This window comes from Musca vetustissima, unplaced genomic scaffold, assembly GCF_032173495.1.
Source record: "Musca vetustissima isolate MV318-11 ecotype Yass unplaced genomic scaffold, APGP_CSIRO_Mvet_v1 utg28967, whole genome shotgun sequence".
Classification (NCBI taxonomy): domain Eukaryota; kingdom Metazoa; phylum Arthropoda; class Insecta; order Diptera; family Muscidae; genus Musca; species Musca vetustissima.
In genome coordinates, this window is record NW_026881305.1 from 94,461 (window position 1) to 114,061 (window position 19,601).

The window sequence follows — 19,601 nt, forward strand, 5'->3', positions numbered from 1 at the left end:
GAAGAATTTTTCTCTCATACACTCCAAGAGCTGCCTCATCTGCTTGCGTAAGTACCCATGCTTCAGATAAATATAACAGCACGGGTAGTATCAGCGTCTTGTAGAGTGTGAGTTTGGTCTGGCGGGAGGTTTTTGCTTTTGAGTTGTTTGCTCAGACCATAGTAGCATCTGTTGGCCATCACCATCCTTCTCCGAATTTCAAAACTGATGTCATTCTTTTTATTAATGGTGGTACCAAGGTATATAAAATCTTTGACTACCTCGAAGCTGTAGTTCTCAAGTTCCACAATTGGTCCGAGTCTACTGGACGTCTTGCGCGTTGATACCATCAGCTTGGTCTTCTCGCCGTTTACTACCAGCACCACTTTGGCAGATTCCTTCTCAGTTTGTTCAAAAGTGGCTCTTTCCGCTCTCAATGTTCGACCCATTATGTCGATGTCATCGGTGTAGGCGAGTAACATATGTTGTTTGGTGTACAAAGTGCCATTTCTGTTCACTTTTGCCTTTCCTATGACCTTTTCCAGCTGGATGTTAAAAAGGTCAAACGACAAACTGTCACCTTGTCTGAATCCTCGTTCGGTATTAAAGGGCTCCAAGAGGTCCTTTCCGACTTTAACTGCTGATCTTGTGCACGTTAAAGTTATCCTGCATAGCCGAATTAATTTTGCAGGAATACCAAACGCAGACAAGACTTCTGAACGGATAGGGCTGTCGAATGCGGCTTTATAGTCGACGAATAGGTGGAATGTGTCGATGTGTTTTTCGTGGGCTTTTTCCAGGATTTGACGCAAATCTGGTCAATGGATTGTCAGGTCTGAAGCCTCAAATGATTCAATGGTTGAGAGCAACGACTCCAAGGGTTTTGAAGACAAGGAAGCCTCAACCCCAGCCGCCGAAGTTGTTACCATCGATGACAGTTCCGATGATGACGATTGCATTGTTCTATCCGACGATGAAGTGGAAGAGGAAGAAGACGACAATGATGATCCGCACAACAGTGGCATGCATGTCAAAGATGAATTCAATGTTCTCGATCATTTGGGACGTGTTGTTATCAATGTCGGCCCATCAAACCCCATCAAATTGGTAAGGTGCGCTTCCTGTTCGACATCATTATCGAATCACCCAAACGCTTCAATGATTCCGGTGGCTTCGGTTGTATTCTGGCACACTCGATGGGTTTAGGTGGAATGTGTCGATGTGTTTTTCGTAGGTTTTGTCCAGGATTTGCCGCAGAGTGAAAATCTGGTCAATGGTGGATTTTCCAGGTCTGAAACCACATTGGTATGGTCCAATAATGCCATTGATTATTTGCTTCAGTCGTTCACACAGTACGCTGTATAGCACTTTATATGCGATGGGAAGGAGACTTATTTCTCCTTATTCCGTGATAATAACTACATCGATTTATTTGCTATATCGAGCTCCATTTATCTCCTATCATGTCATTGTGTAGATTTGCTCAAAATCCGGTGCTAAAAAATATGTACATAATGATTATTAAATGATTTTAAAACAACATCTCCAAAATTATAAAGACCAATTCCAATTAGAAATATGATAATCCTGACCAGCTGCTTGGATTTAAAAATTTATATGTATACGTAAACAAGTATCAGCTGACTGTATTGGCCAGCTGCTTGGATTTAAAAATTTGTATGTATACGTAAACATGTATCAGCTGTCTGTATTTATATCATTTTAATATTAGTCTAAATTTAGTACTTTGATTTACAAATCGAATCGATTTAGACAGCATAGTCTAAACGCGCCCTTCTTTGGCATATATTCAAAGAAAATGACAGCTTAAGTTTGTAGGCATATGTTAACAAATATAAGCTGACTGACTTTATATATTTTTATAAAAAATAATGTTTAAAATGTCGTGTGTAAACGCCAGGTTAGCTTTATTTATGTGATTTTAAAAAATATCACGTTATTCTTGCCCCTAATCCATAATTTCCATATAAAATTCCCCCTTTCATTTGCCTCCTATTTCATTTTAAAGCGTTACGTTTAACATATGGCTGTTACCTTTACACTACGTTACGTACGTAACGTTACGTCTCTTCGACTAATTGCAAACCAAGATAACCGTACCAAATGAAAACAAAACAACAAAACATTCCCCATCTCACATCACATACCAGGGATGGAAAATAAAAAATGTGAAAAGGTACCAAAAGAGTACATTTTTTAATAAAAGGGTACTTTTTTCAAGAAAATACAAAAAAAAAATATTTTATTCAGTTTCATAAAGATCGATTTTCAAGATATCACTTAGTGTACCTTTCTGATGGTAATAATATGAGAATTCTTGCTTCTTTCGATTGCATTTGAATATGTATGCTACTGACTAATTTCAAATTCATTACCTCTTTCTCGAAAGCCAATACATATACCCCAAACTAACATGAATTTCAGTTCCAAAGTGCTCTTAAAATTATTGAAGTAAACTCGACGACTAGGAATATCATCAATTTGCCTACCTTAGGAGATAGCAGAGTATGCCAAATTGAGTATCTGACAAACATATCCATTTGTAATTTTAATCATAACTGAACAGTTATCAGTCGAAAACCTGTTCATTTTTTCAAGAGAAATATTGCAATCACATCAATATCTTTATCTGCATACTTTTGTCGGTAAATCAATGTCATGCTGTGTTTTTGATATTTTGCGAGAGAGGAGTAGTACAACGGTAGAGAGTGAGAGAGAACGAGCGAGCGTGAATATTTGTGCAAGAAAATTGACTTGAGGACAAAAAAAAAAGAAAAACGAAGGAACTACACCGTGAAAAGTTATAAAATAAATTCTCAATTATGTTGCAAGAAAACTAAAGGACAATGCGATCTACACAAGCGGTATTTAATTTATTAAAGTGACATATAATTAAAAGAAAAACAAAGCAAGTTATTTGTAAAATTCGGTTAATACAAAAGAGGTGTGAACAAAGTTTGAACTCTGCGAAAAAGTTCTGTATCTCTTCACACGGTTGGTTCTCTTCTTTGGTGGTATCCGACGACGATTTTTTTAATGGAAAACTACTATTAAAATACAAAAGTTGGCTATTAAAATTTCCCCCTGATGATTTTTTTTTGTTAAACTAGAACAAAAGAAATATGCCTGTGCAAGATAAATAATTGTGTTATATCTGCTGCTCTCAATGAACATAGAAGATATGTTTGTTCATGTTTTAAGTATGTAATGGATTCGCGGAGGACAACATATTTCTATACATTGTTTTTGGTATACATATACTACAACTATATGGGGATTTTGATGACAGCTAGAAGAAAATCATCAAATTGCCCTGAAAAGATGTAATACGGCAATTAAATGCATGAATAATTATTCCTAAGAGGAGCGACGAACGTACGAGCAAAGAACTAGAAGAAGAACAAGCACTAGGCTATAAATATGGACAAACCAGAAGTATTAAATTATATGGAAAATATGAGTGCAACAGCGGCAGTAGCAGCAGCGGTGGATCCGGCAATGCATTATGGAATGTATGGCATGTTGGGTCATCCACTGGCAGCCGGTGTTGATATTCCCACCACATCAGTACCCGGGGATTATGATACTACCAACAGTCTACAACATTTGCAGCAGCAACATCAGCAATTAATTGCAGAGCAACAACATCTTCAGCAGCAACAACAACATCATTTGGAAATGCAACAACATCTGCAACAAACAACAGCACAACAACAACACCAGCAGCAGCATCAGCAACCACCACCACCACAAGATACCAGCAATGATACCAAACCTCCAAGTCCAACGGAACAATCAAACACATCCAGTGGTAATACTGGCGTTCCAAATGAACCGAACAATTCCGCTGCAACCAACCCCACAAATATGGACACCACAGATTCTTCCCCTGAGGCTCAAAAGCGTCGAAATACCACACTGGCCACGGACAACAGTCTCTTGGCCAAAAAGCAACATCTCAATCAAATGGCCGAGGAAAAAAAGAAATCTGTCCTACGTAAAAATATTCGCGAGGTAATGGATACCAATCAGCTGGATACAAATACCCTCAAAGCCCAACATGAAGAATCCGAGCGTTTGGCACGCATGGCTGAACAGCAAAAGCTATTACGGGAATATCAACAACGTGAAGCAGTATTAACACATTTCGATCGTTTTGTCAATGAACATCGCGTAAAGGATCCCTCAGATCTTTTGATAGAAGAAAAAGCGAAAAGTATTAAACCCCAATCATCGCAACAACAACAACAAATTGTCAGCAAGGATGATTCTGAAATTGTGGGCGGCGAGGGCGAAGATGATTTGAAAATCAAAAGTCCAGCTGATTCAATGGTTGAGAGCAACGACTCCAAGTGTTTTGAAGACAAGGAGGCCTCAACCCCAGCCGCCGAAGTTGTTACCATCGATGACAGTTCCGATGATGACGATTGCATCGTTTTATCTGACGATGAAGTGGAAGAGGAAGAAGACGATAATGATGATCCGCACAACAGTGGCATGCATGTCAAAGATGAATTCAATGTTCCCGATCATTTGGGACGTGTTGTTATCAATGTCGGCCATCCCGATGATGAGGAAGATATTTTCATAGCTCCTCAGATTGCCCGCACGATTAAACCCCATCAAATTGGTGGGGTGCGCTTCCTGTTCGACAACATTATCGAATCGCCCAAACGCTTCAACGATTCCGGTGGCTTTGGTTGTATTCTGGCACACTCGATGGGTTTGGGTAAAACCCTGCAAGTAGTATGTTTCTGTGATATATTCTTACGGTATACACCGGCCAAATATGTGGTCTGTGTCATGCCCATAAATACCCTACAAAATTGGAACGCCGAATTCGATATGTGGATACCGAAATATTCGGACAATCCCGAATACATAAGGCCAAGGGAATTTGATGTTTTTGTACTTAATGACCAGCAAAAGACATTGACAGCCCGTTCACGTATCATCTTGCAGTGGAAGGAAAGGGGAGGGGTACTCCTAATCGGCTATGAACTGTTTCGCCTATTGGCCCTGAAGTTGAACTCCACAAAGCGGCGCAGTAAGAAACAACAAATGAATATGGATAATAATGAATCTCGCAGCCCTCTAATGGATCAGGTATATGAAGCTTTGGTGAAACCCGGTCCCGACCTAATAATCTGTGATGAGGGCCATCGCATCAAAAATGTTCAAGCTGGCATATCACAAGCCTTAAAGCAGATACGTACACGCCGGCGTATTGTGCTCACCGGTTATCCCTTGCAAAATAATCTACTCGAATATTGGTGTATGGTGGATTTTGTGCGACCCAATTATTTGGGTACCCGCACCGAATTCTGCAATATGTTTGAGAGGCCCATACAAAATGGCCTCTGTGTAGACTCTACCCCGGATGATATCAAGTTAATGCGTTATCGGGCTCATGTTTTACATTCACTGCTGGTGGGTTTTGTTCAACGCCGTTCCCATCGGGTTCTCCAACAATCGCTACCCGAAAAACAGGAATATGTTATACTCACCCGAATGTCAGAATTACAAAAACAATTGTATGATACCTTTATGAATGATATAGTAAGGACAAAGAATGTTCCGAATCCATTGAAAGCATTTGCGGTGTGTTGTAAAATATGGAATCATCCGGATGTGTTATATGATGCCATGAAGGCGGCGGAAACGGGCATGGAAATGGACATTGAGGGTGTGGATGAAGTTGAGAGTATGGCCAGCACAACAAGTGGTGTACATAAAAATGGATTTCCACCGCCTGTACCAGGACCACCACCGCCCAACAGAATGCAGCATGATATGACACCAACATCATCAATGGCAACCGGTTTGGGGGAAAATGGTAACCAATTTAATGAAAACTCCAATCTCATGCCACCTAATAATCAGTATCTGCGACAAAATGAGCCACCAAAACCAATGGATAAACACAACAATTTTCAAAGGTAAGTTCTTAAAAATGATTAAAATTCAAAAAAAAATATTAACACTTTTTCTCTATCCCCTAGCCCCTCCATTTTTAGCGATTTAAATCAATACGAAAATCCCAATCTAAACAATACCAACAGCAGCTATAATCCCGATTTACAAACGAATTATTTTTCCTATCCCACCATGATGCATACAATGGGTAGTCCCCTCAAGCCCAACTATGTTGGTTGTATGTTAAAACAATCGGGAGGCGGCGGTATGGGTGGTCCGAATGAATCAATGATAACCGAAGATTCCCATAATTCATCATCGGAAATTGTTGATTTGGATACAAATGAAATAAAAACAATTGAAACCGATATTGATATGGATAAAAATATTTCATTGGATAGAACAGCAGCATCCACCTCCTCGGGTATATCCTCGTTGGGTATGGACGGTTCGACAGAAACATCATGTAGTACACAAAATGATTTGGAAACAAAATCGGAAAGTGGTAGTCATGTTAGCAGTTCCATTGCCACAACGGAAAGTAATGATACAGCTGTGGAGAAACGTGGACCCGAAAAAATCACCTATGATTGGGCCACAAAGTTTTTGAAAAAATACGAACCTGGTCTCATTAAGAATTCACCCAAAATGGAAATATTCTTTTGTATCCTGAATGAGAGTGTTAAGATTGGTGATCGGGTTCTACTCTTCAGTCAAAGTCTTTTGACACTGAATGTTATTGAGAAATTTCTACAGGTCACACGAATGCCGGACACGGATCAATGCTGGATATATAATACACATTATTTTCGTAAGTTAAAATTTTGGAGATAATTTTTTGTATATTAAAATTAATATTTTTTCTTAATAGGCTTGGATGGTTCAACCACCTCTCAAGAGCGTGAAAAATTGGTCAATGAATTTAATTCAAATACAAATGTTAAATTGTTCCTTATCTCAACTAAAGCTGGATCTTTGGGTATTAATCTCGTTGGAGCTAATCGTGTGATTATATTCGATGCAAGCTGGAATCCATGTCATGATACACAGGCGATTTATCGAATTTATAGGTAAGTACAATTCGACAAAAAATAATTAAAATAAATATTAAAAAAAAATATTATTTCCAAAAAGTAAAAAATCCAAAATTAAAAAAAAAATCTATTTTTTTTAAATTAAAAATTGGAGAAAAAAATTCAAAATTAAAAAAAAAATATATATATATATATATATATATTTTCCAATTGTTTCTATATTTTTTTTTAATATTTAATAAACATTTTTTCCTTCCTTCTTTTTTAGATACGGACAAAAACGTTCTTGTTTCGTTTATCGTTTGGTTATGGACAAATGTCTGGAAAAGAAAATCTATGATCGTCAGATTAAAAAACAAGGCATGTCTGATCGTGTTGTTGACGAATGTAACCCGGATGCACATCTATCGATTAAAGATGTAACCAATCTATGCTATGACTACGATGATGATGTTGTTGGTGGTGATGGTGAAAATCGATCAGCCACAACAAATAGTGATTTTCCAAAACCAATTGAATCCTATACGGATACAATTATGAAAATCATATTAACGGAATATAAAACACATCTAACGAAAGAACCATTCTTCCATGAAAGCCTATTGGTTGATCGACAAAATGATAAATTATCACAGGCGGAAAAGCGTCAGGCACATCGTAGCTATGAAATGCAAAAGAAAACCTCATCGAAGACGGCGATGTATACAACAACGGGTGGTACGCGGATGCCTTATCAAACGGTAAGTTAATTGTTAAGTGGAGAAAAAAGAAACTAAACTAGGTACCTTCTTCTTTGCAGAATCGCACACAAACGGTACAGAAAAATAGCAGTGGTCTTCGTTCCACCAGATGGATACCGGCTGAGGTTTGGCAAAAACAAGGCATGACGGCCCAGGAAATGTCATTACCTTTAGGTAAATATACCCTAACACCAGGAAACATAGCAGAGGAAAATAATTCCATTATGATAACAATTTCCTGTCTCTGGTTTTGAAATTATTATTTAAATTCAATTTCTAATTTTGTTTGATTTTTGTTCTAATTTCCCAGATGTTGTTATACCCACAAATTCAAGTAATAAATCAAAAATCATTATCAAGGCTGGCCAACGTGTTATGGTATTGAAATCGGCCAAAGGCATTTACATGCAATTGGATAGTGGTAAAATTATTGCCATACGTACCCTAAATAAGCCAGCCGCACCATCAACGGAGAAAAGTGATGTCATCGATATAACTGGTGAATCGGACACAATATCATCGAACAAAGATACTAAGACTGAAAAGTCCGATACGGAAAATAATGCAACTAAAGGTAATAAATTTAAATATTTATTTTTTAATTTCTACATCATAAAAAATCATTCAAAATCAAAATTTTGAACAATGGTTTCCGTTTTGGTATAGCTCCCACATAACCTAAACACAAAATATTAAAATTATTCGTTATTTTTGAAACGATTATGCTGAAATTTGGTAATTTATTTTTTTTTGGTAATTTGTGAATTATTACGATATATCGGATGAAAAATCTTGTGACAATAAATTACCAAAATAGATTTACGTCTCCGATCTATCGTATAGACCTTGCATACTCTAACCACAAAATTGCAAATATTTTCAATATTTTCCAAACGATTTTACGGAGATTCTGTATTTTGAATTGTCTATGTAAGAGTAATCATAAAACAAGTAATTATCGAGATTAGATCCACGTTTCCATACAGACCCCACATAACCTAACCCCAAATTTTTACACAATTTCTTTATTTATCAAGCGATTTTGCTGAAATTTGGTAAAATGGTTTTCCCTTGAATGGTTAATATTATGACTGAAAATTATTCAAATTGGTCCACGTTTTCGTAAAGCTGGATTTTATATAACCTAACCTCAAAATTTTACAAAAAATTCATTATTTTTCTACCAATTTTATTGAGATTCGGCGATATGGAATAACTTTCCAAAAATTGTCTTGTGACAAAAAATTATAAAGCCAGGTCCATATTTTCGTATAGCCCTCATATGACCTAACCTCAAAATTTTGCAAAAATGGAATTTCCTGTCAACCAATTTTATGGAAATTCGGAGATTTGGATTAACAAGGCATGAATTATCTTGTGACAAAAAATTATAAAGCCAGGTCCAAATAGCCCCCATATAACCTAACCTCAAATGACATTATCTGTCAGCCAATTTTATTGAAATTCGGAGATATTTTCGTATAGCCCCCACATAACCTAACCTCAAAATTTTACAAAAATTTCATTATCTGTCAACCAATTTTAATGAAATTCGGTAATTTGGTTAATCTTTGCAAGAATTATTTTGTGGCAAAAAATCATGAAACTAGGTCCATATTTTCGTATAGCTCCATACATCATAACCTCAAAATTTTTACAAAAATGTCATTATCTGTCAACCAATTTTAATGAGATTCGGTGATTTGGTTGAACTTTGCAAAAACTATCTGGTGGCAAAAAATTGTGAACCTACGTCCATATTTTCGTATAGCCCCCATATAACCTAACCTCAAAATTTTACAAAAATCGTACTACTTGTCAACCAATTTGATTGAAATTCTGAGATTTGGATTAACATGACAAGAATTAACTTGTGACAAAAAAATGTGAACCTACGTCCATATTTTCATATAGCCCCCATATAGCCTAACCTCAAATTTTTAGAAAATTTTTATTATCTCTCAACCAATTTTATTAAGATTTGGTAATTTGATTTAACATTGCAATAATTATCTTGTGGAAAAAAATCATGAAGCTAGGTCCATATTTTCGTATAGCTCTTAACCTAACCTCAAAATTTTGAATATTTTCATTATTATCGACCGATTTTGATGGAATTCGGCGATATGGGTTGTCGTTGAATAAATATACTTATGACAAAAAATTATCAAAATAGGTCGAAGATTTCGTATATCCTCCACATAACGTAACCTCAAAATTTTAAATATTTTCATTATTTTCCAAATTACTTTGCTGATCTCTGGTACTAAGAGTTGTTCTTAGATAAATAATCTTGTGGTAAAGAATGTTCAAAATAGATTTACTTTTCGATATAGCTCCCCTATAACCTAACCTCAATTATTTTTTTTTCAGATTCAAATTCGACAGAAAGTGGCACAAATCCAACATCTTCATCATCGTCTACATCACTACTTGCTGCTAATGCTGGAGCAACAACGAAATCCATTGAAATGCCAAATGAAGCATCATCTTCCCTATCATCGTCAACAGCAACAACAACTTCACAGTTAGATTTATTCAATACTACAGCAACAACAACAACAAACAAGGCCAATACAACTGAACTAGAAAATAAACTAACGCGTAATATTTCCAAAACAAATGCTGACAATCAAGAGACTTCGGCTATGACTGGTAACTTCCAGCAAAGGCAGCATTTAACACAGACCCAAACATCGTCACAAATAACACAACAACAACATCGTTCCCAAAATTCTCATCTGTCACAGCATATGCTTAATGAACAACAACAGCATCAGCAAACACAATTGCAAAATGTCCACGCAACAGCACAACAACAACAAAATAATCCCACACTAATGCATTCCTCTCAAGCTACAGCCCAATCATCATCGTCCGCTTCAGCAGCAGCCACATCATCAGCATACCCAAGTCAACATCAAACTTATAATATTTATTCACAGCATCAACAACAACAAACTCCTCGCAGTTCACAGCTTTATAATTCACGAAGTGCTGCCGAGGCGCTTGGCTCTAATTTCCACCAAACAACAGCGGCAGCAGCACAACAACCTCCACCGCCACCACAATTTAGCGATTACCCTACCTATGGATCTCATCAACAACAGCAGGTGCAGCAACAACAGAACGTTGCACGTTATCACACAACAACATCAAATTCATCACACACTGATTTATCATCGTCTGCCGCCAGTCACTCACATTCGCTTGCCGCACCACCACCACCCCATTCACATGCTCCACCCCAACCACCAGCTTCCCTGTCGGACTTTTACAACGCCTACTATCCACAATGGTCGTCGTTTATGTTGGCCTCTCCATCCCAAAATCCTGATGGCTCCCATTTAATGCATAATGCCGCGGCTGCAGCAGCAGCTGCTGCGGCCGCCGCCGCTGCTGCCTCCACATATCCACCCATTGCACCGCCACCAACCCATACACATTCCCATCATGCAAAAGTGCAGCCGAACGCGCATCAACAATGGCCCCAACATTATCATCCATAATTATTGTTTGCCAAAATGCTGTTATATGTTTGAGGCCTACAACAACACTACATTTAAATTAAAACCCCAAATACACACACACCCACACGCCCCTCTTTACATCCTACCTACCTACTACTAACTACTTACATGCATACATACAACAAATACATGGAGCATAAACTAATTTGCAAAAACAAAAAAAAAAAGCAAAAAAACTAAATCTAAATTCACACATTCGTACATAGCATTCTTAGTGTACGTAAGTGTTTTACTTTTTAAATAAATATTTGATTATTTAATAATATTAAGCAAAAAATAAAAAAACAACAAAAAGAAGAAAAGGAAAATTTAAACTATTATTAAAACTATATGAAAAAAGAGAAAATAAAACAAAACAAAAAAATCAAATAGTTTAGCAATAATTAAAATGAATTAAATAATAAAAAAGGAAATTATAATTTTAGAAGATATCATAATCGTGCGTGTTTTATTTCAAAAAAGATTTTCAATTGTATAAAAAAAGTATTAAGAAATTACCTTATTTCTTGACTAACCGTTTTCATCCCCAAAGTATGCAACAGTTTTTGTTAGTATATCTCATTGGTTTGTGGGAAATAGTGTAGTAACGCCTAATCTTATTGGAACTTTGTAAGCAATCGGATGGGAAGTGTGAAAAATACCATACAATTGGAATAAAAAGATATTATCTAATTTACGTAAGTAATTAAAATAAAACGCAAATCTTTATCTATGTTATCTGAAAAATACATATTTGATTATTGATTTCCAAACGAGATAAAATAGATAACTATTTTACATCGAAGATGTATATGTATTAAAGATGACATTATCTCAATGACCCAAATAAATTATCTAAGTTATCTAAATGACTTTAATGAATTATCTATGTAATCTAAATGACATAAAAAATACATTATGTATGCTTTCTAGCCAGATAACATATCAAAATGGCTTCGGTAGATAAATGGCTATGAGGTAGATAAGTTATCTAAATGATGTTAATAAATTCTTAAAGTTATCTAAAAGATGTAGAAAAATTTGTAAGTACTCTAAATGACTTAGATACACCATCTGTGTTAGGAAAATGACTTAGATAAATTATCTAAATTACGTAGAAAAATTTTCTAAATTGCATAAATCACGTAAATCGTATTTAAATGTCCTACATAACTTTTCTGAGTTATCTAAACTACCTAAATAAATTATCAAAGTTATCTATATGACTTTGACAAATTATCTATGTTATCTAAATGGCATAAATACATACGATTTAGATCAATTATCTATGTTATATGACATAGATAAATTATCTAAGCTGTAAACAAATATCTATGTTCTCTAAATGACTTAGACACACCATCTAAGTACTCTAAATGACTTAGATACACCATCTGTGTTAGGAAAATGACTTAGATAAATTATCTAAATTACGTAGAAAAATTATCTAAATTGCGTAAATCACGTTTATCGCATCTAAATGTCCTAGATATAATTTCTGAGTTATCTATACGACCTAAATAAATTATCTAAGTTATCCATATGACTTTGACAAATTATCTATGTTATCTAAATGGCATAAATACATACGATTTAGATCAATTATCTATGTTATATGACGTAGATAAATTATCTAAACTGTAAACAAATACCTAAGCCCTCCAAATTACTTAGATACACCATCTATTTTAGGTAAATGACTTAGATAAATTATCTAAATTAACTAAATTACATAGAGAAATTAGCTATGTTATCTAACAGTCCTAGATAATTTTTCTGAGTTTTCAAAACTACCTAAATAAATTATCTAAGTTATCTATATGACTTTGTCGAATTATCTAAGTTATCTAAACGACTTTGTCGAATTATCTATGTTATCTAAATGATGTAGATAGCATATTTAAATGGTTTAGATAAGTTATCCATGTTATATGACGTAGATAAATTAACAATTTTTTTTTTAAAATAATGCTAAATTGTCAAAGTTATCTAAATGATTTAAAAAAAATTATCTAAGTTCTCTAAATGACTTGACATCGATGATAGATTAATGATTTAGATAAATTATCTAAATTGCCTAAATTACGTTGGAAAATTATATAAGTTATCTTAATGCTCTGGACAACTTATCTGAGTTACCTAAACGGCCTAAATAATTTATCTAAGTTATCTAACTGACTTTTATGAAATATCGACCTAATAAATTATCTAAGTTATCTAAATAACTTAGATAAGGCCTAAGTAAAGACCTTGAAAAAATATTTTTAAAAAATCCACGCCTAAGCATAGGCCTTATAACCATAAAAATGTTGTTTAAAATGTCCAGGCTTTAGAATGAGCCTTTAAAATATGCACGCCTAAGGATGCATGCAACAGCTGATAAGTATAATTTGGCTAGAGGAATGCATTGCCCAATGATTGGAACCTTAGCATCCCGGTGTCCCGTGCACAAAAAAGGAGATAAGACGATATTTGCCAACTATAGAGGAATTAGCCTTCTTCCCATCGCATATAAAGTGCTATCCAGTGTGCTGTGTGAACGATTGAAGCCAATGGTCAATGACATAATTGGACCAATACCAATGCGGCTTCAAACCTGGCAAATCCACCATTGACCAGATTTTCACTCTGCGCCAAATCCTGGAAAAGACTCATGAAAAACCACCATTGAACAAATTGAGAAGGGGTCAGCCAAAATGGGTCTGGCAGAAAACGGCGAGAAAACCAAGCTGATGGTATCCACGCGCAAGACGTCCAGTAGACTCGGACCAACTGTGGAATTTGTGAACTACAGCTTCGAGGTAGTTAAAGATTTTATATACTTTGGTACCGCCATAAATAAAACGAATGACATCAGTTTTGAGATACGGAGAAGGACTGTGATGGCCAACAGATGCTACTATGGTCTACGTAAGCAGTTTAGAAACAAGGCCACCTCCCGCCTGACCAAACTCACACTTTACAAGACGCTGATACTACCCGTGCTGTTATATGGATCTGAAGCATGGGTACTTGCGCATGCAGATGAGGCAGCTCTTAGGGGTGTTTGAAAAAAAATCTCCGAAAGCCGTCGAATGAGTTGTACCAGCTATTCTCAGACATCGACATTGTTAGACGTATTGAGCTGCAGCGACTACGTTGGCTAGGTCATGTTGTGAAAATGGATGAAGATGCCCCAGCCCAGAAGACATATAAAAGCGAACCAGCTGATGGTTCACGCAGAAAGGGAAGGTCACGAATAAGATGCAAAGACCATGTGGAAGAAAACATTGCCGAATATGGTCTTTCAAAGTGGAAAAACTGTGCAAAAGACCGACGCGCCTGGAAATCATTTATAAGCTCGGCTTATGGAACGTTCTGTCACAGTTCTGTCACAAGCCAGCTAAGTAAGTAAGTAAGTGGAAGGCTGTTGTTCCAAAGACATGTGGCCTATAAAATCGATATTTCAATAAGTTGCATTTTATATCGTATATAGGTTTATGCTAAGCCTTGGGCTTTTCAAATTTACTTATACGAAAGTTTTTTTTGTTGGTGGAGGCAAATTTTCAAATACCACTTGTTATGGAATATTTTTAATAATAAAAATAAATTCAAATGCACCTGGCATGATTTTTCCAAATTCCTATATAGATTTTCCTGCATTTTTTGTCAACAGCTGACATACAAACATACCTACATACATATGCATTTCCACGAAAACAATGCAAATAATATAAGTTCTCTATTGTTTCATTAAAAAAATTAATGGTTTGTGCCACTTGGCCTCAGGTCATTTTATAGGGGGTGACAAATGCATATGCATACATACACACATACTAATAACGATCGTTTTTCAAAAAATATGTTTTTAATTATATAATAAGGAATATATATGGAGTGGGTATACTCATGCCCATATGTCAACATACTTACATACTGATGTTATTATTAAGCCAAGCAAGCAAACAACCATCCACCCCAAAACTGCTGTGGATCGGGCATTACAAATTAACATAACTTTTGTAATATCTGTCGAGAAGTTGAAAAGCAGCAACAACTAAAAAATAATCAAATAGATTGTAAAATGTAAATTAAAAAATATACACAAAAAGGTGGCGGTGGTGGTGACTGACTTACTGACGGTTATACCTTGCTGCATATGGACATGCTTGAAAACACCTTGCAGCTGTGCGGTGCGGTGGCGCGCGGCATGTGTACATATATTGCGATGGATGGATGGCACGCTCTATTGTTATGTGTTCGGTAGGTTCGTTTGGTACGTTCATTCTTTTGGCCGCCAGTTAGTTTTTGAAACATTTCCACATCAAGATATAATGTTACTCTTTGCCAGTACTACCTCTGCCGGTTATCTATCTGCCTGTCCGTCCGTCTGTCATAAAGGGGTGGAAGTAGTTTTAAAACAGAGTTTAAGACTCTTTACGCTTTATGCCTTTCTAAGCATGTGACTATATGTGTGTCTGTGTGTGTTTGTTGTGGGGGCCTTATACGACAACGACCTTTTATTGTGGGTGATTAAGCCAAAAACCAAACCGGCAGGCAGACAGGCCAGCCAGCTAGCCTGGCAGGAAAGCACACATGTGTAGTACCGCTTTGGCAGGAAGGAAGGGGGAACAAGTTAAATGTAAACAAACCATGACCAAATGCGTTTTTTGTTGTTGTTCCAATTTTCACTCAAATGTAAAGTAATTCATAACACTAAAGTAGTAGAAGAAGAAATAAAAACTACAATAATTGCAGAAACATAAAACAACAGATATGTACTTACCACCGATCCGTATGAATAGAAAACATATAGTGCGCGGCAATTATATCAAATGTCAGGAAAATTAAAAAAAACACACGAACAATAGTATTTGGAAATGATATTCCTTTTTGTTGCAATATTCCTAACATCAAACCTTCATACTTCATCGTTACTAGAAGATGTTCTGTCGGACAATTGCAGCAAATTTGTTTGATGCCATACCAATTGGTGTTGTAAGTTACTGAACCGATTGACCGGGTTTTATTTCAAAAGACTATTAATGGAAGGCATGGCACAATAAATAGGTAGTCCATTTAGCTCTGCTGCTGTCTCGATTAACTGTCAAAGTGCGTAATTTCTACTTGAATTCGGTGATTAATGTTGCCAGCCGTGTGAAATAATATATGAAAATATTTGACAGAAGATCAAGACAAAAACAAATGTTTTTTTTTGTGATACATCCCCTTATTATTACATCATAATTGGAAGGCATAATGAATGTCAAGATCTATTAATAAGGTCACCCAGCGAGTCAGCTGTTTTCACATAGCGAATCAGCTGTTTTTTCTCAAAAATTTAGAATTTGTCTACGTTTTCATAATGGAAGTCAATTCACAATAATGAATTGAGAGGCAACTGATATCCAGCTGGTCTCCTTGGATGACCTTATCTATAGGCCTTGATGGATGTCATGATGCAATAATAAGGTGATGTATCAAAACAAAAACATTTGTTTTTGTCTCGACCAGCTGTCAAATTTTTTCATATCATGTTTTACATGGTTGACAACATTGCACATCGAATTTAAGTATAAATTATCACTTTGACGGTTAATCGAGACATCAGCTGCGCTAAATGGACTACCTATTTATTGTACCATGGTCTTGACCATCTGTGAAATTGTTCCTTATAATATTTCACAAGGTTGGCAACATTGCACGTCGAATTCAAGTAGAAATTGCGAAATGGATTACCTATTTATTGTGCTTTGGTGTCGACCATGGCCTATAAATAAGTTTATCCAGGGATACCAGCTGAATAACTGCGCCACTCAAGTTTGCTGTCAAAATGTCGACATTTTTGACATTAGTCTTGAGAAAAAACAAGCTGTTTTCCGAATTCGATTGATACTTGAACGACCTTATTTATAGATCTTAGTCTCCACCATCTGTAAAATTGTTCCTTATAATATTTCACGAGGTTGGGAACATTGCACATCGAATTCAGGTAGAAATTATGCGCATTGACAGTTAATGGAGTCATCAGGTTGTCGCATAGGCTACTTTACTGAATATACCATGGTATGGTATAATAGATACCAAGCAACGGCTCTGATTGGCTTTAACATGGCGAAACCCAGGCTTATCTTGGTATCTCTTTCATCTCAATTGTGGACACTGACCTCCTCGCGGTGTCATCACCCGTTCAAATAGTGAGCTGATATGTGCCGCAGGAAATGCGATGGAAAGGAACGGGAGTAAGTAAATCAGATGATTACGCCCTGTATTATAGCTGTCATAAAACGAGCCATGAATTTGGCTACGGATTTATGGTTAACGGGAGAATAAAATAACTCGTCTCCAGATTCACTCCAATAAATGACCGAATTGCTATAAATCGTATAAAAGCGAATTTCTTCTACATCGGTTTTATTTGCGCTCATGCTCCGATCGAAGACAAAGATGGGCAGACCAAAGACATATTTTACGAGCGCACAGAAACAGCATATGACCAATGATCTGGCCATGACATTAAAATTCTGCTAGAAGATTTTAATGCAAAAATCGGAAGGGAAAATATTTTTGTAGTGTAGCAGCAAAGGTGCGATCTATTGTATCACGTAAGCTCGACGACGAAAGCTGCAAACACAACAGATAGCAGAAGCCTACTCCGATCAACTTACCCAACTGCTTGACGACAGTACTACTTGCCCCGATAATAATATAGAAGCACAAAGGCAGAGAATTCCCCCACTCCCCACAAACTGCAGCAAAAGCAACCTTTGGGTACCAAAGACCACCATCAAGAAATCCGTGGTACGATCAGGAGTGTCGTAATGCTACTGATATGAAAAACGCAGCGTATAGGGCAAACCTGCAGACAGTAGCAACACGTAATGCGATGGAGAATTATATGGGGAGAAAAGGAGAGAGGAGAAACGTATTTTCAGAAAAATGAAGAAAGACGTGAGCGTGATCAAATCGAGATTTAAAGGAGTCAGAATGAAGTCCAGAAATTTTACCAACGAGTAAAACACCAAACCGAAGGCTTTGGTGCAGGCAGATCCTCCTGTAGAGATGAAGAAGGAAACCTGGTGACAAAAAAACTTCTGATATCAAATAGTAACGGTGAAGAGGATACCCCGGAACCAATAATAGATGACGGTATAGATTGTATATCATCTAGCCAAGATGAGGTCAGAATAGCAATCGGCTGAAGAATAATAAAGCAGCAGGTGCCGATGAGATACAAGGCGAACTATTCAAGACTGGTGGTCAGATGCTGGTAAGGAACATGCACTAGCTGATTAGTACAATTTGGCTAGAGGAATGCATGCGCAATGATTGGAACCTCAGCATCCTGTGTCCCGTGCACAAAAAAATGAGACAAGACAATATGTGCCAACTATAGAGGAATAAGTCTCCTTCCCATCACATATAAAGTGCTATCCAGTGTGCTGTGTGAACGACTGAAGCCAATGGTCAATGACATTATTGGACCATACCAATGCGGCTTCAGACCTGCCAAATCCACCATTGACCAGATTTTCACTCTGCGCCAAATCCTGGAATAAAACCCACGAAAAACACATCGACACATTCCACCTATTCGTCGACTATAAAGCTGCATTCGACAGCCCTATCCGTTCGGAAGTGTATAAAGCCATGTCTGCGTTTGGCATTCCTGCAAAATTAATTCAGCTATGCAGGATAACTTTAACACAAGATCAGCAGTGGTAGTTTTTTCCTTTTTAACATCCTGCTGGAAAAGGTCATACGAGAGGAAAGGTGAAAAGAAATGGGACTCTGTACACCAAACAGCATATGTTACTCGCCTACGACGACGACATCGACATAATGGGTCGAACATTGTGAGCGATAACAGCCACCTTTGAAGGAGTTGAGAAGGAGTCTGCCATAGTGGAACTAGCAGTAATTGAATGACATCAGTTTTGAAATTCGGAGAAGGATAGTGATGGTCAACAGATGATACTATGGTCCAGACCAAACTCACAATTTACAAGACGCTGATACTACCCGTGCTATTATATGGATCTGAAGCAGGGATACTTGCGCTAGCAGGTGAGGCAGCTCTTGGGGTGTTTGAAAAAAAAATTCTCCGAAAGATCAACGGGCCGATCTGCGTCGACGGTGAGTATCGGCGTCAAATGTACCAGCTATTCTCGGACATCGACATTGTTAGACGTATTAAGCAACAGCGACTACGTTGGCTAGGTCATGTTGTGAGAATGGATGATGATGCCCCACCCCAGAAGGCATATAAAAGTGAACCAGCTGATGGTTCGCGCAGATGGGGAAGGCCAAGAATACGTTGGAAAGATCAAGTCGAAGGCAATATCGCCGAAAATGGTCTTTCTGACGCGCCTGGAAATCTTTTTTAAGCTCGGCTTATGGAACGTAAGTTCTGTCACAAGCCA

At 36.9% G+C, this 19,601-nt stretch overlaps 1 protein-coding gene across 1 annotated transcript; it reads left to right on the forward strand.

Moving 5' to 3' along the window:
• The first annotated feature begins 3,420 nt into the window (after positions 1-3,420).
• On the forward strand, positions 3,421-11,199 carry LOC133327271 (helicase ARIP4). The gene is made up of 8 exons (XM_061535827.1): positions 3,421-3,722; positions 3,810-5,939; positions 6,003-6,727; positions 6,788-6,986; positions 7,219-7,690; positions 7,750-7,864; positions 8,001-8,264; positions 10,064-11,199. The coding sequence occupies exons 1-8, from the start codon at positions 3,421-3,423 to the stop codon at positions 11,197-11,199; spliced, it is 5,343 nt and encodes a 1,780-aa protein (XP_061391811.1).
• Positions 11,200-19,601: the final 8,402 nt, after the last annotated feature.